Source organism: Salvia miltiorrhiza, chromosome 6 (assembly GCF_028751815.1).
Source record: "Salvia miltiorrhiza cultivar Shanhuang (shh) chromosome 6, IMPLAD_Smil_shh, whole genome shotgun sequence".
In the NCBI taxonomy this organism is placed as follows: domain Eukaryota; kingdom Viridiplantae; phylum Streptophyta; class Magnoliopsida; order Lamiales; family Lamiaceae; genus Salvia; species Salvia miltiorrhiza.
The window spans coordinates 41,974,377-41,996,885 of NC_080392.1; the positions used below are offsets into that span (position 1 = coordinate 41,974,377).

General features: G+C 36.4%; 1 protein-coding gene across 4 annotated transcripts; it reads left to right on the forward strand.

Annotated features, from left to right (window-relative positions):
* Nucleotides 1-5,458: 5,458 nt before the first annotated feature.
* Nucleotides 5,459-22,213, forward strand: LOC130989615 (sister chromatid cohesion protein SCC2). 4 transcript variants are annotated; one of them, XM_057913628.1, is made up of 28 exons: nucleotides 5,459-5,883; nucleotides 8,243-8,352; nucleotides 9,160-9,296; nucleotides 9,385-9,478; nucleotides 9,605-9,861; nucleotides 11,096-11,203; nucleotides 11,329-11,440; nucleotides 11,986-12,079; nucleotides 12,199-12,385; nucleotides 12,490-12,918; nucleotides 12,982-13,511; nucleotides 13,588-13,798; nucleotides 13,877-13,927; nucleotides 14,061-14,219; nucleotides 14,290-14,457; nucleotides 14,810-15,109; nucleotides 15,669-15,821; nucleotides 16,268-16,437; nucleotides 17,349-17,457; nucleotides 17,989-18,156; nucleotides 18,234-18,338; nucleotides 18,404-18,634; nucleotides 18,878-19,011; nucleotides 19,086-19,376; nucleotides 19,457-19,820; nucleotides 20,444-20,536; nucleotides 20,605-20,730; nucleotides 21,609-22,213. In XM_057913628.1, exons 1-28 carry the CDS (start codon nucleotides 5,639-5,641, stop codon nucleotides 21,840-21,842), a joined length of 5,370 nt encoding a protein of 1,789 aa, XP_057769611.1. In that variant the 5' UTR covers nucleotides 5,459-5,638; the 3' UTR covers nucleotides 21,843-22,213. The 4 variants fall into 4 exon arrangements, with proteins under 4 accessions (XP_057769611.1, XP_057769612.1, XP_057769613.1 ...); XM_057913631.1 differs by having other exon boundaries at nucleotides 5,869-5,883; nucleotides 9,152-9,296; XM_057913629.1 differs by lacking the exon at nucleotides 8,243-8,352 and having other exon boundaries at nucleotides 9,152-9,296.
* The last annotated feature ends 296 nt before the right edge of the window (nucleotides 22,214-22,509 follow it).

Here is a 22,509-nt window from a genome sequence, read left to right on the forward strand (position 1 = left end):
CCTAGTCACGTTTTTCCCAGCTTAATTATCCTTAATTAGGTTCGGTACAGGAGTGTAAGTTAAATTTATTGTTGTGCGTTTGTACGTATTATTAGATGATGTCAAGGATTTCCAACAGTGGTATCAGAGCCCAAGGCTCGATTTATAATTGATATTATGTTCTAATTATTTATGGGTTGATGAAATTTGAATTTGGAATTGAGAATTTCGAATTCTGGAATTGGATTTATCTTCATGAATGTTGTTGAGCAACGAGAGCAATATGCTTTGGTTCTTGAAATTGGTTTTACTCACATGACTTACAACATACTTTTCGAATTTGATTCCTTTGCTGGGCAATGTGAAAGTTTCAACATGTTTTAAAATTTGTTTCAAAATCGATGAACTTGGTTCGACCTTTTCGCTGGAAATCTTCGTCCGCCGTTGGGCGGCGACGAGATAGGTGCTACGCCCGGCTATCTTCCGCCGTATGCGTCGTGACACGGCTTCGAGCCGGCGTGACTCTGTCTCTCTAAGCCATGTCTCACCGCAAAGGCGTTAACGCCGATGAAGTGAAGGCGATGGTAGCGGTGTGAAGGGACGGTCAGGTGGAGGTCTTGCGCGGCAGCGAGGAGGCTGTTATTCCTCCGGGAACGCGTCCCTCCGACGCGGACCTGTACGCCAGAGCGCTAATGGCAGACGGCGATCATGGTTGAGGGCGGCACACGACGCCAAGTTTGACGTGGCGGCCGCGCACGGCGCGACGCTCCTGGCGATTCAGGTGGTGTCACGACTCCGGCGTGACTGCGCGTCTGTTCTCTGTGCTCAGCGGTGATCAAGGTGGCGTAGATGTAGCTACAGTAGAAAACCCTAGCTGGGCTATGGACTGTTGGGTTGTTAGACTGCTGGCTTTTCTCTTAGGCTGGGCCTGCGAAATTCTTTCATTAAAGCCCTTTTGGGCTAATGCAAATTAATTTTAATATCAAGCCCATTGTGGGCTGTTGATTAAAAATAAAATAAAAATGTTATTGATTTGGAATTAATAATATTAATCCCAATTTCAGAATGAGATTTATTAATTGGATTAATAAATATTGATTATTATTATTTTTGAAATAATAATATTTATTGTATGTTTATATTAATTTGGAATTAATATAAATTAATTAGATTAACGAATTTTATTTAGTATTATTATTTTTGAAATAATAATATTGAATGTATATTTATATTGATTTGGAATTGATATAAATTGACTAATTCATTAATTTGATTTATAAATCATTAATCATTATTATTTTTTGAAATAATAATATTTAATGAGGTTTTATATTAATTTTGAATTAATATATTAAATTATTATTTTGAAATAAAATTTTTGTATTAATTTGGAATTAATACGAATTGATTAACCCATATTTTAATTGGAGAATAAAATTTTAATTGGATTAATGAATTTTATTCGTAGAGATTCTATGTTGTTTTGTGATAAGCATGCTATTTGATTTTATACTTATTATTTAACTATAGTAGTTAGAGACCGCATTTATCTTGGGTAGGCGCCGCCCAGTATATGTAGTCCGCTTATACTATGTATGGTAGGCAGCGCCCAATATGTGTGGTCCACTTTTATATGTCTGGGTAGGCGGCACCTAGTAATTATTTTGCTATTTAAATTTGGATATTAAATATAAGCAATTAGCATCATATGCTAAAATCCCCACTAAATATAAGTCTTTGTGTAAGCACAAAACGCGTTGTCCATCATAATTGTTTGAGTTCTCTAACCTTTTCGTCCACAGGTATTTACATAAAATTGTATTGCTCTAAATCGACAAGGCCAAGGCTCATTCATAGGTTGGCACCGTGTGATGGGGTTGACTTGCTTAAATTATTTTGGAACGCAAAGCGACCAAGAATGATTTAAGGACGCAGATTAATTAGATTAATCAACTAAGAGTTGCAAAATTGTTGTTGCAATTGGCTTAGAGGCCTACTAAGTGATATTATTGCAGTCATCAGCAAAGCAGAGGCTGCATAATATTGACTTGGATCTTTAACTACTAAGATTTATATTGATTATAAATCCGTATTTTATGTTTGGGGCGTGAGATATGTTAAAATTAGTGGGAGCTAATCAAAACAAAGATGTATTGTTTGATTAGTATAATATTTGTGATCTTATTTTGTTCGATTTTTTATTGTTTTCCTTTATCTCTGTTTTATCTGCAACTGTTTTGATATGTTTGTTAGATACGGTAAATTGACTAGGTCAAACTTTCTGGATTGACCGCGCAATTTGCGTTTGGTGCTAAGGCTACATAGGATTGATTATGTCTTGGAGAAATCAATCCACATCATTCTTAATGTGGCCTTAGAAACTGTCAAAATGTTTGACAATGAAAGTTATAAGAAACATATGGATGATGTAACTTCTACTAAATGTGTCATGATTGTGTCAATGAGTTTGGAACTGCATAAACAACGTGATCACATGTTTTCGATTGAGATGTTGATACACCTGAAGAGCGTTAATGTACTTGATCAATCGCCTGTTTTTGATGATATCTTGGAAGGTTGAGCACCTAAGGTCAATTATATCGTTAATGGTCGCGAAAGGAATAAGGGATATTATCTCACTGATGGTATATATCCTTAATGGGCGGCATTTATCAAATCTATTCCTGCTCCACAACTTTGAAAGCACCAGTTGTTTGCTCAACATCAAGAGGCTGCCCAAAAAGATGTTGAGCGAGCATTTAGAGTTTTACAAGCGCGTTTTACTTTTATCAAGCGGCCATGTCTTATTTGGGATCGTGATATTATGGAAAAAATAATGATTGCTTGCATCATCATGTATAATATGATAGTGGAAGATGAAAGAAGCACTTACCTTAACTAGCATGATCCTACAGAATTCATCGAAGATCGATTAAGACAGAATACTCGTCGAAGTGAAGATGAAGAAGAAACTAATGATTTCGTATACTCTACGAATAGGATTGCAAGCCTAGCGAGCTATATGAGAACTAGGTCTCAACTTCGCAATCGAGAAGATCACAACTCTCCATTACACGACTTGATCGAGCATATATGGCAAAAGTTTGGAGATGATAATTAAATGCGTAGTATGTATTGTTTTTTTTTCTATTTCGAGTTTGGATTGTTGTAATTTAAATTTTTAGTTTGTCATAATTTAAATTTTTAATATTTTGTTGTTTTTTTAAATTTTTTATAATATTTTAATTTATATTTAATATTATTAAAATTATTACGATTAAAAATAATTATAAAATTATGTTGTGGTTGAGTGGTTGGATGGTTGGGGTGGTCATTGATAAATGAACAAAAATAGAGGTGGTTGGGTTGGATGAATATTAGTGATGTGGAAGAGAGAGAAATTAATTAAATACTACTCCCTCCGTCCCATTAAAGTTGGCCACATTCTTTTCGGCACGGAGATTAAGAAAGAGATAGTTAGTATTTAATTAAATGTGGTCCATTAAAATTAATGAATTAATTAAAATTTCCTTCAACTTAAATCTTTGTCTTTTTCTCAACCTTCCCCAAAAATTTGGCCGACTTCGGCGACAGAGACGCCGGCGACTAGATTATTCAAACAAAGCAACTCATAGCCAGAAACCAAACCAGAAGCCAAACCATTCCAACCATTTTCTGTTCCAATTTTCACCAACATGCAAACCAAGAAAAATCAGTGATTTCCTCAACAAAATCAGCCGATTCAAACTAAGAATCGCTGTACCGAAGGAGGCGGCGCCGCCGTGGCTGGAATTGCAGCCGACAACTGGAGCACCACCACCACCAACCACCCTCAGATTCAAGAGCACCACCCTCAAATCTGAAAACAACAACCACCACTCTCAATCTCCAAATCCTAAAAATTCAAAATTTCTCCCAAAATCAAACACGTAAAATTCCCCAAAATTGAAGATCAGATATCGTCCTCATCGAGCCCCAAAGGAAGCGGCGCCGCCGTGGCTGGAATTGCAGTGGGAGATAACTTTGATCGCAGCCCTAACCCCCAAAATCGCGTGGCTGGAGAAGATGAGCCACCACGCAGTCGATCGCAGCCCTAGCCCCGATTTCCGGTTAATCGGGGGTGCTGGTGTGGAGAGGGTGGTGTTGGAGCGGCGGAAACTCGTCGGATATACAAAGGGCTAGGGCTCGGTGTGGATCGCCTGATCTGAAGAGGCGTGGTGACGGGAAGGAAGAGAGATGGGGAGGAAGAGAGAGGGTGGAGTTTTGGGGGTGATGGTGAGGGAGGAGGAGGCTGAGAGAGAGAGAGAGAGCAGGCCGGCGCTGTGGTCGTTCGACGGGCGGCATGGGTTAGGGGGTGGGCGGAAAGGGTTGGGGTGGGAGGGAGGCTGAGTGTTTTTTTTTTTGGTGTGTGTGCCTTTATTTAAGTAGGGTTTAAGTTTATTTAGAAATTTTAATTAGATTAATTAATTAGATTTAATTAAAGTAAATATTTCCAATTTTAGAAAGTGACCAACTTTAGTGGGACACCCAAAATGGAAATGTGACCAACTTTAATGGGACGAATGGAGTATTAAAGATGGTTGGATGGTTGGGTGGTTGGATGATTGCTGATAAATATGGTCTAAGCAAAATGGTTATCTTAATATTTGCCTGTTTTAAAATTGTCATTCAAAACAATTTGAAATTGATTTGAAATTAAAAATTGTCTTTTTAATATAGTATAGATTTCATCATTAGCATAACTTATATTCCCTCCGTCCCACGAATCTTGAGTCATTTTTCTTTTTCAGTCGTCCCACGAATTTTGAGTCATTTCTAAATATAGTAAGAATTAGATAAAAGATAATGGTTCTTAATTACTTTCTCCCTCCTACTTTATCATTTTATTACATCATCTCTCATATTTTATCACTTTTATACTACACACTTAAAACACTAATTTACAACTCCTTAATTGCCGTGACTAAAAGAAGTGACTCAAGATTCGTGGAACGGAGACAGTATAAATTGTTTTTTGTTTACTAAAAGGAGGACTCCCGAGGTAAAACAAAACAATATGAAAAAATTGGTTTATATCTCGAGAAAAAATAAAACAATATAAAAAAAATTGGTTTATATCTCGAGAAAAAATAAATCATGAATTATAGATATATATGTTCATTAATAGTAATATAAAATTCAAAACTCTCGTAGAAAAGAAACGAAAAGAAAATGAAAAGATGATACCATTCAACTAATCATAAAGATGGTCTAAAAATCATAGGTAGATTATTCATTGAAAATCGAAGAAAAAAATTGAAAAGAGAGCATGTAGTAGTCCACAACTGTAGCAGCGTCGCTCACAAGCTTCACGAATCACGCCTACCAGTACGACGCCGTACCGCTAAACTTACAGTTACAGACACGCGTCGTACCGTAATAAAGCGCATTGGACTCAATTTTTTACCACGACACATAAATTGTCAGCGCAAACACACACACACGCAGTCGGGTCCCTGCTCATTCACTGGCTAAAAAACCCCAAAATAACTTTCCCCGCCATTTGTCCATCTCTCTCCTCCCCCACGTTTCTCTCTCTAGGGCTAACCTCATTTCCCCAAATAATTCAAACTCGAATTGTCCAGCAATCGCTAGTTTGTCCGCACAATTCGCTTTCTCGATGTCGAATCCCGGCGGCTGTGACGACTTCGAGGGGCGCCATAGGGGCATAAGCCTCTCGAACACAGTTCACTCGGAGGTGGCGCCGTGCCTGCCGCTGCCGTCGCTCCCCGTGTTCTGCGGCGGGCGCGATCAGGAACTTCGCCTCTTCGACAGCCGCGGTGGCGCTGCAAGGTGGAATTCTAGCGGCGCGGATGTCTCGGGCAGGATAGCTGATCTCCTCCGCAATGCTGATGTGTCTTACTTGTAAGCTCGTTTCCTACTGCCGGATTTCGTTATGGTGTTTGATTTGTGGTGCTTTAGTTAGTTAATTAATGGCGGTTGTTGGTTATCTAGTGGAACTCAATGTTGCGTTTGAGTTTTTGCTCTGGCTTGGAATGATTTCCCTTCAGTTATGGTGGTTGGAAATTCGGAGATTAGGAAAATGATGCTTATTTATGCCAGTTTTTAGCAGTAATTTCACAGGTGCTAACTAATTGACTTTTTTTTTTTTTTCAAAATTTATCGGGTTTTTCCGCCTGTAGGATATGTTTATTATGTAGAATTACTGAGGACAAGTGTGAGCTGCGAAACAGGTGCTCACCTTTAAATGTGAATTTTTAGGCTAATTATCAAGCTAAGCGTACACATAAATGAAAAAAAAAACATACTACCGGAAATATTAAGCTTTTTCCTAATTCTTCTAGGATTTTTAATTATCTCTCTAATTCTCTGGGTGTTTCATTCGTCTAAAATAGGTATTTACTAATTTTAGCTTGAAACTGTTGTGCTTCTTAAATAAGGTTGCTCATTATTCACGAACCAAATGAAATCAGTCCTAATTATAAATTTTAGAAATAAAAATATAATTTCGTTTTATGAAAAACTTTATGTAATGAGTAGTAATAAACAAATTTTATAGTTTTCTTTAGGCAGTATTTTTATTTTTTATTTTTTATTTTCCACTTCCTTTAATTTTCTGCAGTAGTTGGTTAAACTTAAAATAATAAATATAATGAAACTAGAAATAACAAAGAAATTATTTCTGCAAGCACATTCGGTTTATTTTTTATTTATGATTTTGGTTGGCCGAACTTTTGTTTACACTCCTACATTCATGAATGTACTCATCTTAAATTTGTAATGACTTTCTGTAGAATGATATGTTATCTCGCTATACACTGATTAAGTCACTTATAATTGTTTCAGTAGATATCTTTGGATTGCTCAGAAAATCCGACAACAAGCCAATGAACTATAGCTGTCATTTCTAGACTGAATGTGTAGAGGGGAAATGTTAAAGTAAATAATTAAATTTATTTCTCATTAATACCATTAGAAGAATGAAGACACAATCCTTTCTTGGCCAAGTAACCTGATCATAAGCCTGAAAAAGAAGTAATAATAGATATTCCACCTATTTTGTCCAAATTCGGCAAAATGGTGATTTTGCAAGTGTTTCTCAGTTTCCTATCATGGGATAAAATTATTCTATTTCCTATAACAACATGAAATATGATAATTTTCTTCCATGATATGGTTTCTATAACTTACAACAGTTGCCAATGTTTTGCCGCCTGCTGCTCGTGCACAACACCAGGCTAGGTAAGTGGCAGATGCTCTAAAAATTAGTTAAAAAGACTATATATATGAATTAGTTAAAAGACTATATGAGAGTCTTGGGTAACATTAAATCCCAAGATAGAAAATGTTTGGTCACGGGCAACTCTTACTGAATATTTGAAAATGCTACTCATGTCAGTTCAAGAAGGCTCCGATCCTGCTTTAGTTACAACTTAAAACTGAAAAAGAAGGAATGATACTTATGATAGTGGTTCTCATAGGACCTGAGACATAATTTATTACTAGAGATGCCCAAGTGACTAATGCGGTTTTATGCACGTCGTGCAGAATATGTATAAGCCAGCTGGCATTTATGAAGGAGATGGCATATTAATTATGATAACTTAGTGGTGACGTTCACCTACAATAAATGATCAATTTACTAGCATTGTTTGCTTATTACGAGAAGTATCATCATTTCATTGCCTGCATATGTTAACCCAATTTGCCATGGAATTTAAGGCTGTAAATGAAGTAATGAACTAAGATCTCAATTTGACAAAGCTTGTTTAGTTAGACTCGTAACTCGTTAACATAAAATCGATACAGTTTGAGCATGGCGGCACTAGTTGACTGTTTTCTTGTAGCCTAGTCTTTAGATAATTGTAAAAAATATAAATATTTAACTAATGTTTTATACCTTAATTATTGATGAGGATATTAAGCATCCAATTAACCTTATTTATTGTAAAAAAATAACGGATATTTAGTAACTCGTCTTTATATTTCAAGATAAAATAATTTATTTTAATGTTTTAGATATATACTTGGAGAACATTTTGCTCAGATTGGTTCAACTCGATTATACCCCATGGATGGGGCAAAAAGTAATAACAATTGTATCTTTGATCTTCTGCAGCTGCTTTTCTGTACCAAAATTTATTAAGCATGACATCCAACATTTTTAAAGTGAACTAAGAAAATTTGTAAGAAGAAAGTTAGGATCAAATTGCCTGTTTTATTTGGCATGATAATATTTGAATTTTCATGGTTTCATATGTAGGAATCTTAAAAATGAAGAAAACCATCAACCAGATGGTTCAGTGGGGAACTTAAATCTAACCAATGATGTTTTGAGACATGAGGCGGAAGCATTTGAATATGTCTCTCCAGGTAAACTGGTCCATCATTGGCTTTCCAATATACTTTTTTGTGAATAAAGTTTCAACTAAGCAGATACCTACGCTGGCTGGACTTGTACTTGCTTGGATTTGACTTGATTGAATAAATTTTGATTTCTTATATTTCGACTAGTCTAGTTCTGATACCAATTTTTGTTTCTATTTTTTTGACAACACTTCGCAGTTGTGTCGTTATTTCATTTATATCAACACAATGTTTTTAATTCCCTTCAGTAAAATGCTTGTGGTCGACACCAGCTCAACCTTACATGTTGACCTCAAAATTAAGAAGTTTCTGCTTCACCTGCAAGACCTTTTATCATCATCATCATCATCATCATCATCATCATCATCATCATCATCATCTAATCTGTCCCTTTGCTGGAAGGCAGCTGTGTGGTTGCCATTAGCACAAATTGCACAATATCACTCTGCCAATCTGCTGTTGTGCACCTTAAATTGTATGGTCTTTCCATGTAATTAAATATTTTCAGTTGGTGTCTAAAATCTATTTCATGCTAAGCATCTGAATGTCACACATCTTTCTGCGTTAATAAATTACGTGGATTTCTATACCTGCTTATTATAGCATTGATTTTAGAATGCACTATCCAAAGTTGCAGTTCGTGCGTTCAGTACCTAGTTACAGATCTGCTATCCATATCTGCTGCTCCTCTCCTTTGTTATGATAAAATTTCCTGTATGTTCTGCTCTGCACCTTTTTGTATTGTTGCTTTAATCAATATTACAAGCTATAATTTTCTGTCTTATTATTCATTGCATTGTTCAAGTTTCTCAGGTCCTGGTATGGAGTCAATGTATAGAGGTAATTTGACCGAATCAAAGTCCTTTGAGCAGAGCATGCCTGCCGTTAATCAAGTGCCAACTGACTCATTAGGTACAAAAAATTATCAGCAAGACCATCATGCTAATAATGTAAGTCACTTTTCAGGGGAAAATGTTGTAATGTCAATTAGACTGATGGACGACCTTACTATGGCTGATAATTTAACATGAATTACAGGATATTATTAACTCTTCCCGAAAACCAAAAGTAAAAAGAAAAGCAAAAGTTGACATACCATCAGCTCCTGGTCCTGATTCCCGTGAGGGTCAAGGTTTTACTCTCTCCCCCCTCCCTCTCTCTATATGCGTGTTTGTGTTGGTTGAGCTTGTTTTTCTCTTTTTATTTCTTTCCCCCTCTTTTTTCAATTTATGAAGTCGAGTTTGCTATCCTTCATCAGATGCAGCTGTTGAGGGCTTTTGTGAAAGGTTGGAGGACATATGTAACAGAGCGGAAATTCCTTCTGACGACAGAGAAGAAACAGAATGGGTACCATTGACCCAATCTGATCTTAAGGCACTAGTCAATGAAATCATGTCAATTCGATCCAAGAGTTTACTCCATATAGTTCCAGTTGATACTCTTTCAAGGATGTTAAAAGTTTTAGATCACCAGATTCATCGAGCAGAAGGACTTTCAATAGATGATTGTGAAAAGGTAACTTTCTATACCAGTGTACATTCCTTTTCTGCATATTCCTGTAACATGCAGGTGTTTTTACAAAAAGTGTTGTTCTCCTAGTTTTAGTGCAAGCAGTACTTTATGGCCAAATATTACTTTTTTTTAACAGAAATACAATCCCTTTTCTTGTTAGACATTGATGTGGTTAACGATCAAGTTAAGTGGTTAACTGTGTTAAGGTATGGAAGCTACCACTACCAATGAGGCAATGATACCTTAACAACGAAGCACTCATTTCACTTTGAAATTAATGTCGTTACTGATTATCTATACCACAATAACCTCTTGAAATTCTGCTCGGCTACATCTTTTTTGCACTCATTTTTATCTGAGGACTTGATCTGTTACTTTGCAAATCTTTGGTAGCCCAGCAGAAATACACCTAGACTGACTTGCAAACTAGATTAAATGTTACTTGCAATTATTCATGGTTTCTGAGGAGAATGAGAAACGTGGAACCACGATACCATTTCAGTTTCATGTCTTATATCATATTTTTAAAATACACTTAATTTGGAGATATCCTAATAACTTTTATATCTCAACCATTAGTTAATGGAGACTTTTCTTGTGTCTGTTCACAGAAGGCTGTGACTAGGAATGGAGTTGTTTGACGTCAATCTCTTTGGTTCACTGTTATGCAGCATTGTTAAACTTAGTTTGTTAAATATTATTAAAGCACTGACAATGAGATAAGATGTTTCACTATATTGAACTGTTTCACTGGATTATATTATTATTTTATCTAAGATGCTTTTTTTTTTTTGTCTTGGGCTACACAATCTTATATCAAGTTTGTGTTAATGTGGGGTGTGTGTGTGGTTTGTATTATCTATAAGGTAATTTCATAAAAAAAAAAAAGTTTGTGTTAATGTGCGTGTGATGGCCAAATGGTAAGGGATTAATGCCTAAGGCCAAATGTCTTGGGTTCGAGTCCCCTGTGGGGCGGCCTTTAAATTTCTTTATTTAATATTGTTAATTTATCAAAAACAAAGTTTCTGTTTCTTAGTGCACGTGGTGCTTTTGAATCTCTTGACGTTAGAGTTTTTTGTCCTAATTTTTGCGTTTTATTACTTTCTAGACATTGTTGCCAAGCTGGCATGGTTATGCCATTTGCTAGACAACCAAGGATGATTTGGTTGAACTCAGTTGTATTATATGCTACCTCAATACATACGCATCATTAACATTTTGTTCTTTGAAATTCTAGTTGGATGCTGAGGTGGTATCATCCCTTTATTGTGCTCTGGAGTCCATTCATGCAGCTTTGGCTATTATGGCTCATGATGGAATGCCTAAACAGATTTACAAGGAAGAGGTAAGCTCATCAGTCATGATAAAATATGCTGTATTGCTTTCTGGAGTAACATATAACGTAAATTGTGGGCAGAAGCTACAATTTTATTGTATTAATTGTTTGTAATTATGGTCTACTTGTATCAGTATATTGAAAGGATCTTGGAATTTTCAAGACATCAAATTTTGGATGTTATGTTTGCTTGTGATCCTGCATATCGGGCTCTACACAAACCAAATTATAATGTGGCACTTGATGGTACGTGATGTTGCTAGCTCTGCCAATTGTTTTTAAATTTATTCATCTTAAATCTTTATTACTATTCTATTTTATAAGGATCTGTGACTATTTAAAAATTATCCTTGTAGTGTCAGGGTCTCACACTTCTCCCAGTGGAGTTTGAGCTTTCCAATTTGAATTTACAGACATATGTTTGCTTAAAAGAGGAAATGAGCATTTTTTTAGGTTTGGTTATGATTGTGTTCTTCTCAGTGAAGTTTGATGTGAGGTTATATCAGTGAGAATAACATGGAGAAGGGCATGTGTTTGGTTATGTATGGATGAAATAGTAGAAAAAATATGAGTAGTTCTAGAATAAACAAGGCCTTATTTTCCTTGATGTTATATGATTGCTTATTCTATTTATGTTTGGATATTCTGAGAGAGAAGTTTGATGTGAGAAAAACATGGAGAACATGTGTTTGGTTATATATGGAAGCAAGAGTGATTTTCTTTAGTAGTTCTAGAATATACAAAGCCTTATTTTCCTTGATATGATATGATTAGTTATTTCTGGTTATCAGATGAGGAGGATGATGAAGTTGAGGATTTTGGTTCAACCAGTAAGAAGAGGCGAACTTCTAAGAGTGTTAGAGTTAGGAAATCAACAACAAACCGGTACTGTGAAACATAAGTTCTTTCCAATACAATGCTTTAATTATTTTGTGGATTTGTATTTGTATGTACATTCTGATATTTTTTTTCTCCTTTTATTATGACACCCCAACTTTTGGCAGGATGTCTGGTACAGTAAACATTATTCTTCAGAAGTTGTGCACCATTGTCAGTTTTCTTAAGCAGTTGTTGTTGATAGAACGCTTATCAGATAGTTGCATTCTACAACTTGTGAGAACTAGTTTACAGACTCTTTTGGTGGATAATATCCAGCTTTTGCAGCTGAAAGCAATCAGTTTAATTGGTGGGGTAATGAAATTTGCACACCTTGTTTCTGAGTCTGGTCTGCATCTGAAGCCTCATACTTGTTTTCTTGTACTGAACTGCACCTTCGTTCCAAATTTAATCTGCAGATTTATTATATGTACACTCAGCATCGTGCGTATATGATGGATGAAACTATTCAAATACTTCTAAAGCTGCCACTTTCTAAGAGAGTACCAAGAACTTATCATCTTCCAGATGAAGAACAAAGGCAGATTCAGTTAGTCACTGCTCTATTGATTCAAATGATTCATCATTGTGCAAATCTTCCTGAATTCGTGAGGCTAGCCCCTGGAAGTCCTTCACTGGACGTTTCTATTGATACTGACTACCCTTCCAAATGTCATGAGGCCGTTACAGAGTCTTGCTGCCTCTTTTGGAGTCGAATTCTTCAGCGGTATACAAGCACAAAAAATCAGGATGCATCTGAATTGAAGTCAATGATGGAAAATCTTGTGATGGATTTGCTCACTACTCTGAACTTACCGGAGTATCCAGCCTCGGCTCCTATTCTAGAGGTATGTTTTTCATAGTTGATTAATTTATTACATTGATTCGACATTTACAGAATGTTTGTGCAGGTTCTGTGTGTATTACTACTTCAGAATGCTGGGTTGAAATCAAAAGATATTGCTGCCAGAACAATGGCCATTGACCTTCTTGGTACAATTGCTGCAAGGTTAAAACATGATGCAGTGGTGTGTAGGAAGGAAAAGTTTTGGATTGTACAGGTCTTGATGAATAGTGAAAATAGTGACCCTAACTATCTGAGAGATGTCTGTGCTATTTGTTTGGATTCAACTGCCGAAAGGTCTAGTATCGAATGTCAAGGCTGTCATAGGCCATTCCATTTTGATTGTATTGGCGGAAGAGAGCAGGATCTTTCTTCTCGTACCTTCGATTGTCAGGTTTGCTTATGCGAGAAACAGCTTCTTGTATTGAAAACGCATTGCGAGTCCGAATCCAAGGATGACCAGAAACAAAATCGTGTTTCAAAAAAATCTTCCAGAGCTTCATTCTCAGTAACAAAAGAGGAGATCATTCAACAAATGCTCCTAAGTTATTTGCAGGATGCAGGGTCTGCAGATGAACTGCATCTCTTTATGCGATGGTATGTTGCTAAAGTGAAATGTTTAAATTTTGAACATTTTATTGAGCCATAACATTGTGTAAATATTAACTTGCAGGTTTTATCTTTGCCTTTGGTATAAAGATGATCCTGCTTCTCCTCAAAAGTTCCTCTACTTTCTTGCGAGGATGAAATCAAGAGCAATTCTGCGAGACTCATTTTCTTTTTCATCTTTCCTGACGAGGGATTCAGTGAAAAAAGTTACTCTAGCATTGGGACAAAATAATTCTTTTGCTAGAGGATTTGACAAGATACTTCAAGTGCTATTGGTGGGTGAGACTGCTTGTTGATTAGATTATTTTGGAGTCTGATACTGATTAGTTATTTCTATTTTTTCCTATTACCAGGCCAGCCTGAGGGAGAACTCACCAGTGATTCGTGCTAAGGCAATGCGAGCAGTATGTCATAATTAACTATTATTAGCTACTCTCCTCCTCCTTTCCTGTTTGTATTTGTCCTGGTATTAAGAATAAGGGAATAGCTTTTTTTGCTAGAGGCTCATCTTTCTTTATTATTTCTCAATCATAACAGGTTAGTATCATCGTTGAAGCAGATCCTGAGGTTTTGGGTGACAGGCTTGTGCAAACAGCAGTTGAAGGGAGGTTTTGTGACTCTGCTATATCAGTAAGAGAAGCAGCACTCGAGCTTGTTGGAAAGCACATTGCATCGCATCCTGATGTTGGTCTAAAGGTACGTTGGATGCTTATGTATCTTTCATACTTTTGTCTGCTTTGGCGCCCTAACTTCTATGTTCTTCTAGTATTTTGAGAAGGTAGCAGAGAGGATTAAGGATACTGGAGTAAGTGTCCGAAAACGAGCCATTAAAATTATCAAGGATATGTGTACCTCCTTCACTGACTTTTCACAGAGCACCACTGCTTTTGTGGAGATAATTTCCCGTATCAATGATGAAGAATCCAGCATACAGGTACCAAATAGATCCTGAATTCGAGTGCATTTTATTTTATAAATGTACTAAATGGAATGTGCTGAAATTACCTGAAGAATAGACGTGATCCACCAAAAAGCATATTACTTTGAACAATGGTTTCCTAATTTATGTGCTATTGTTTGTATGGCTGATGTTTTGGTTTAATGTTTCATTTTTTATTTATTTTACTTCAAGTTTTGTATGATCTTCAGAACAACATGTTTATGTGTTGTCTAAGTAAATTACTTGAGTTGGATAATTGAGATATTTAAAAATTTGTATTGAGAAAAGTGTTACCTGTACAATTGTATAATATTCTTGTTTCTGATTTAGCTATGTCCTCCTGCAGGATCTGGTCTGCAAGACATTTTATGAGTTTTGGTTTGAGGAGCCTTCTGGTTTGCAAAGCCGTACTTTTAAAGATGGTAGTTCTGTTCCTCTGGAAGTGACTAAGAAGACAGAACAGGTCGTTGAAACTTTGAGAAGGATGTCCAGTCACCAACCACTTGCTATTGTCATTAAAAGAATCTTAGCCCTTGATTTCTTTCCCCAATCTGCTAAAGCTGCTGGGATAAACCCTGTATTACTTGCATCTGTACGCAGGCGATGTGAGCTAATGTGCAAGTGTCTGCTGGAAAACGTATTGCGGGTATTGGTTTCACAGAATATGCTTCATTAATATAACACTCTTGTCTTTTATTCCTTTCACATTTATTTCATTGTATTGCTATTGCTTCTACGAAAAGTACTTTAACTCTTATCATGCTTTGTGGTCCCTCGACATGTAGTGTATCTCTGTGAGGACCATTAGCCTATGTTTTTCCAACTCTGTGAATCAATTTTATAATTGTGAAAAGAAACATGTAAAGTTTGTTTGAAAACCATAATAATGAAATATGTAAGTCACCGAACTTCCCTAAGCTGTGATTGGTTGCTCAGAGTGGTTCTACTTACTTCTCATGCAGCACAAGCCATTTGCCTGGAAGTCTATGAAAGTGTGTCTGGTCTGAAAGCTTGGTTTCTGATATTATGGCACTATTAGTTCCATTTTCACTTACAATGAGTTGACATTCTGAATAAAATTGTAGGGACACTTCTGAGTTGGTGACCTTGTGTATGAATTTTTTGAATTTTGCCCTATTCTTAAACTAAACACTTTGGTTTAAGTGCTAGCATTCGAATCATATAACAATACTCTTATATTCCAGGTTGCTGAGACAAACAGTGAGGAAGGAGAGGGCCGTATGCTTCCATATATTCTTCTACTGCATTCATTTTGTCTGGTGGATCCTACATTATGTGCACCAGCCTCTGATCCTTCTCAGTTTATTATCACACTGCAGCCTTATTTGAAGAGTCAGGTTAAATGAATTCTATTTTTAGTTTTAAAAAAAATCCCGCAATAATTTACTCTTCTAGCTGTTCTATGTATCTAATCATCTAGTCTTGTAGTTTGCTGTATGAGTTTGGACTCTGCCAATATAGCATGACAGTGACAGCTATGATTCTACATTGGCATACTTTGTTGATAAAACAAAAACTTGTATAACAATTGATTGCTGACAACTGTATAGTAGTTGCAATAATGTGGCTGTGCATCTACACTTGCAAGTAAGACTGTTTCGCAATAAATAGGTTTTGATGGTGGTGCTCATAGATTGCTTCAGTTATTGAAGCATTCGTGATACTTAGAATGTCACCTACTGTGTCTTGTTTGTTTGGTCTTCTTGTTAAGCTCTTAAATGGGGTTATGTTTTCAAAAGTTTGATATGAAGTCAAGTAACATTTTTTTCTTCATTCCTTACAGTCTGACAATCGAGTGGCGGCTCAGATGCTGGAGAGCATATTGTTTATAATTGATTCTGTCTTGCCATTATTGCGGAAGCTTCCTGAAACTGTTGTGGAGGAACTTGAACAAGACCTCAAACAAATGATAGTCCGACATTCTTTCTTGACAGTTGTACACGCTTGCATAAAGTACTGTGCTTTCCCTTTTTAAACTACCGTCAGTTTCTTCTGTTTTTGAGCAATGCATTTAATCCAATAATTGTATCCTGCTTTTGTGAACATGCTTTAGCAAGAAACTCATAAAGTTTTTATATTAGCTAGAGAGATAAGGATTTTTATTAGCAAGGATTTTCTATAGTGGGTCAATACTCAGTGCCTTAGCTACAGTTTTTCTTGGTATGGAACTCGGTCAGATTCTTTGTTTGATAAATTAGTCATGTGGATTTCAATGTCTGTATCTATGAAATCCTTCATATATTTCTATAGTGGCCCAATACTCAGTGCCTTAGCTACAGTTTTTCTTGGTATGGAACTCGATCAGATTCTTTGTTTGATAAATTAGTCATGTGGATTTCAATGTAATACAATAATAAGATGCTGGTATGCTTGATCTAAAGGGAAATGATGCTAAAGACTATCTGAAGTGATGATAATAAAGATGTAGTGCTGAAATTTCGCTGCTGGGGAATAATGATATCTCTGAAATCCTTCTGTGTCTTCTAAAAATGGATGAAAGCTTTCTCAGTGTGATGCTAACTATGTTCATGAATGAAATGTGATTGAGAACCCTCTCTGAACCTGAACATAGCTTTTGTTTCTCTATTTCCCTCTGCTACATAAATGAATGCCTTCCGAATATTGTGGAGAAGAGTCATTATCTAAAGTTGTTTTATTTCTTCTAGATTTTTTTCCCTCGTTGATTTATAGTTTGGTCATGAAGTCCATTTGTTTTTTTTTTATAATAGATAGGGACATGAAGTTACACGTACGAGGTTGTCTTTGTTTCTACTTATCTTGACATGTTTTAAAATGATAACTAGTTGTTTCTATTTTTAGAAGACATGACTTATTTTTCTCCTTGGAATTTCTCTCAAATTTAGATGTTTATGCTCTGCGGGGAAAGTATCAGGGAAAGGTGCAAGTGTTGTTGAGTATCTTATCCAGTTGTTTTACAAACGCCTGGATGCCTTGGGGTTTGATAACAAGCAGGTTAATAATCTTCTTCAAAACTTTACAATTATGGTTCTTGGGTCGCTCCCATCTACTGCTTGACATATATTTAGTGATTATACAAAACTATTATCTTTGTCCTTTCACTTTGAAAAGTGAGTGTGTTTTGTTCTTTAGATGCTGAAGTTCTTCCTGTAGTTTTCTTTCAGTGTGCATGCACTAATTTTTTATCAGAATGCAAATTTGGGCTGTGTAATTATTCCTTTACCTGCAGCTTTAAATATTTTGCAGCTGCAACTGCTTGATGCTCCTGGATAACTGTATTTTTATACTTGATTTTCTTGTGATGTCTTAATTTTTTTTCCCTTTGCATGTCGTTCCTAGTTGGGACTTTTTTTCTAAATTGAATCGAGTAGTCTATTTGAATAATGCACTCTGTTCCCGGTTAATGAGAAATTAGTTTAAACATAATTAGTTTCTGTTCAGTTACATTATTTCCTTTTTCTCACTCTTGCATTTTGGCTCAAAAAATTAAGTTTTATGGTGATTTATGCCTTTCTTTTTTTTCAGCAAGTAGGTAGGTCCCTGTTTTGTCTTGGGTTGTTGATTCGCTATGGTAGTCCATTACTGGATGCCTCTGCTTCCAACCCAAGAAACATGGATGTAGCAAGTAGTATCGACTTATTCAAAAAGTATCTCCAGGCTGAGGACTTCATTATTAAAGTCCGGGCACTACAGGTATTAGCGCAGTACCCAGTTTTTGAGATTCTCTCGACTAGTAATTTGTAAATTTACCTGTTGTATTAATTCTGCAGGCTTTAGGCTATGTTTTCATTGCTCGTCCTGAATGTATGTTGCAAAAGGATGTCAGTAAAATTTTGGAGGCAACTCTTTCCACCAGTGCTGATGTTCGTCTGAAGGTACAATCATCTTATGTCAGTTACGTGTTCTTTCTATGCATTATGCTCATTGTTTTTTTTGTCAGATGCAATCATTACAGAACATGTACGAGTACCTTCTGGATGCGGAAAGCCGGATGGAGCCAGATAAAGCTAGTAATGATAATAATAATCAATCAGCGGATGGTACCAGTGTTCCTGTTGCTGCCGGAGCTGGTGATACTAACATTTGCGGCGGTATAGTTCAGCTACATTGGGATAGCATCTTAGGAAGAAGTCTGGATGCAAACGAACATGTCCGTCAAGCTGCTCTTAAGGTTTTTGCCATACTATGTGCCCTGTCTAGCTGTTAGTTATCAGGTTCTGAACAACTTGTAGGCGAATCATTTTGAATTGTTATGCCCAACCATTTGTTGCCCTGATAGGTTAACCACTGCCAAGTTATTTCTCAGTTTGGTCTGCAAACTGTTCTGTGGAATAAAATAGCGATCGCCTATCAATTTATTATCACAGGAGCTCTCCTAATATTTGATTTAGTGATTGTGTTTTCCTGATTGCAGATTGTTGAAATTGTGTTGCGCCAAGGTCTTGTACATCCTATTACTTGTGTTCCGTATCTCATTGCCCTTGAAACAGATCCAGAGGAAGTTAATGCAAAGTTGTCTCATCATCTCTTGATGAATATGAATGAGAAGTAGGTTATTCTCTGTAACATTCTTTATTTGCTCTAGATGTCCTTACGCAAGCTAAATAGTTGTGATGTTTCAGGTATCCAGCTTTCTGTGAAAGCCGTCTTGGTGATGGCCTTCAGTTGTCATTTATTTTCATTCGTACCATGAGCGGAGATCTCCCTGAAGTGTCAAATAAGTCCCAGGCCAAATTATTTAGCAATATTAAGGGAAAGGTAGATGTGGGGTCTTCAACATTTGCGCGGCATGGTGTGGCTCGAATCTATAAGCTCATTCGTGGGAATCGTATTTCAAGAAACAGATTCATGTCGTCTATTGTACACAAATTTGAAACACCGACCTGCAGTGATTCTGTGATACCATTTCTAATGTAATCTGTCAACCTACCTAAAATAAACTCGTTGGTGCCTCTTCAATTTTTTCTTCTGAGATTTCCTTCCTTTTTTGCAGGTATTGCGTTGAGATTCTTGCTTTGCTACCTTTCACGTTACCTGATGAGCCTCTTTATTTGATCTATACTATAAACCGAGTGGTACAAGTTAGGTCTGGGACATTAGAATCAAACATTAAGGACTTTTTGAATTTATTACAAGGAAATGTTCATAAAAGCAATGGGAATGGAATGGCCCAAGTCGATAGCACTATAAGCCCTGGTAGTGAAAGAAACATGGCAATTGATGGTAACCAGACACTACAGGGTGAGTTACCGAATCAACATTTATATGGGGAAGATTCATATACAGATCCAAACACGAATCCCATGCCCTCGAGAGATCCTTATACCATCTCTGCAAGTGACTTTCAGAAAATTCAGGTACATTTTACCTTATCACATTTGCTTGCTACAGTGGATAAGAATTTTTATTTCATTATTTTCATTATTTGGTAGAGACTAGATTATGCCAACTGGGATCAGTAGCCAATGTGCTACGACGAAATGATTTGTTGCAGTTGTTCCTGTCCAGCTATTTGTTAATGTGTATTTAGTAAAAATGTGCTCCTGGTTGCAAGAAATAGAGAAATATTTATAACACTTTCTTCTTATTCGGTTGGAGAAAAGGCTATGGGAGATATCGGGAGAGGAAGCTTGATTAATTCCCTCTATTTGGTGTAGTTATATATTCCCTCGTTCGGGAGATATCATTGAGCAACAATTGCGATGATTAAAATTTTTGGACACTTAAAATAGGTTTCATCTGTCCCACATGGTGTAGGTAATAGAATCCTTTCCCTTGTTTGTCTTCAAGTCATGTGCTGTTTTTTGCAGTCATTCCATGATCACACACTTGATTACCAATTTTCCATCTCTAGCATTCTGCTCATTTGTTGTTTTTTTTAGCACACATTCGTTGAATTAGTATATTGTGGGCCTGGGGACACTTTTATTGGATCATTGTGTCCTTCAAGTAGCTTAGGTTGTATTATGTTTTTTCGCAGTCCGACTTTCTAGCAGCTGGTGCGCTGCAACTTCTTCTAAAGCTCAAGAGGCACCTGAAGATTGTTTACAGCCTAGATGACATCCGATGCCAGGTATAATAATGCTTTCTTCAGATTCTTATTTGGATTCAAATTGTTAATTCGGTGTCGTCTTTGATTAGGCATTTTCTCCAAATGAACCGGTCAAACCAGGCGAAAGTTTAGTACGACAGAGTATTCCATTCAATATCAGCGATGTCAACATTGACCCTCCCAACACCTACGAAGATGTCGTTCAGAGATATCAGGTGATTTAATTCCTCATGGTATATTTTTCTCCAGCTGTGATGAGTGATTTAAACTGTCATGTTTAGTTTGTCAAAGATGTTAACATGCTTTGTGGCCGTCAATAACAGGGATTCCTTGACGTGGAATTCTTTATTTGCACCTTCTGTCGTTCAATGTTTTTTCACCTTCATAGTGTATATTGCCGTTTATTGCTTCATTTGCGTTTGCATTTTCCTTTTGCTATTCATATCGTCTAAGATCTAATTATTTCTATTTTGATACACCTGCATCTATAAGGTTCCCAATTTTCTCCAGCTTCGACTTTTTGTTAATGTGATATTATGCTGCACTTAACAATAGGTTATATATAAATATATATAGGGGTAGGATCCTGTGAGAACTCATCGTTTTGTGAGAACGGAGAACCATGGCCAAATACATAAAGTACATGAACAACGATGTTCATGTCTTACTGTCTTTTGTTCATGTATTTTATATATTTGTTCATAAATAAAAAACACATGAATAAAGATGTTCATGTCTTACTTTCTTTTGTTCATGTATTTTATGTATTTTTTCATAAATAAAAAACACATGAACAACGATATTCATGTCTTACTGTCTTTTGTTCATGTATTTTATGTATTTTTTCATGGTTCTCCGTTCTCACAAAAAGATGTGGTTCAGTGGTTCTCATAGGATCCTCCCTCTCTCTATATATATACTACATCATGTATAATAATTGTACATATTAAATATAGCAAGTGAGTTTGCCCAGGGAATCTTTGGTTTTATATTTCTCACAATTCTGATGTTACTTATACTTCTATGTATTGCAGATAAGATTTGTTTTGCTGCAGTTAACTATCTCAATGGCTTATAATTTTCTTCTTCTCAGGAGTTCAAGAATGCTTTAAGGGAAGACACAATTGACTATTCAACCTACACAGCCAACATCAAGAGGAAACGGCCGCCCTCCACGAGACGAGGGAAGGCTATCCGAATGGCAGATATGGATGATGATGATGATGGGGATGATGATGAAGATTGGGGTAACGGTGTATCCAGGTTGAACAAGAGTGCCGGTAGGAGAGGTAGTTACACGAGAACGAGGCAGCGGCAACAGCTGTAAATACTTAACAGGTAAAAGCTAACATGTACAGTTCATAGAAGGGGGTGGAGTGGGGTGCTGAAAGAAATTTTTATCAAAGGGGAAAATTTAGAAACCCCCCTTAGATTGAAGGCTCTGCTATTGATTTCATATTAGTATTAATTTGTTCATAGTTATTTTGTTCCTGTTCTTCCTGATGAAGGCACGTTACACAGAATCTAGGAGAAGAAAATTATAGAATAGGGAAATTGAAATTTGTTGCTGTCTCTTTGGGAAAGATGGGAAATTTTTTGTTTAGGGGGTGGTACCCTGCTGGGCGATGGCAGAGTATCTTGTACATTATGTTGATATCATCTCGTAATGAAATCATCTCCCTGTCTCATTTCTTTTTAGATGCTATGGCATGTTTACTTGATCAACATAATTCTTCTTCTATTCTGTTAGCAGATGGTGTGTCATATCATATGCTCGCCGCTACAAATTATAGCTATTTTGTGAGTTTTTGAGTTGGGGATGGAGAGTTGATATTCATACCATAATCTCTCATCCTTATTGACTAGTGACTACTGAACTATAATGCTTGTGGTAAGGTATATTGTGATTTATGTGTAATGAAATGTGCTCGAGACTTGCAAGGTTTAAGCTTGGGTTGTATACCTGAGTTATAACTGCAGACGTGAAAAGCTTC

Coding starts and splice junctions, on each gene's coding strand:
- LOC130989615 (XM_057913628.1), top strand. CDS start 5,639: ATGTCGAATCCCGGCGGCTGTGACGACTTCGAGGGGCGCCATAGGGGC. Junction 9,862..11,095: donor CAATAGATGATTGTGAAAAG/GTAACTTTCTAT, acceptor TTGAAATTCTAG/TTGGATGCTGAGGTGGTATC. Junction 13,799..13,876: donor AGATACTTCAAGTGCTATTG/GTGGGTGAGACT, acceptor TCCTATTACCAG/GCCAGCCTGAGGGAGAACTC.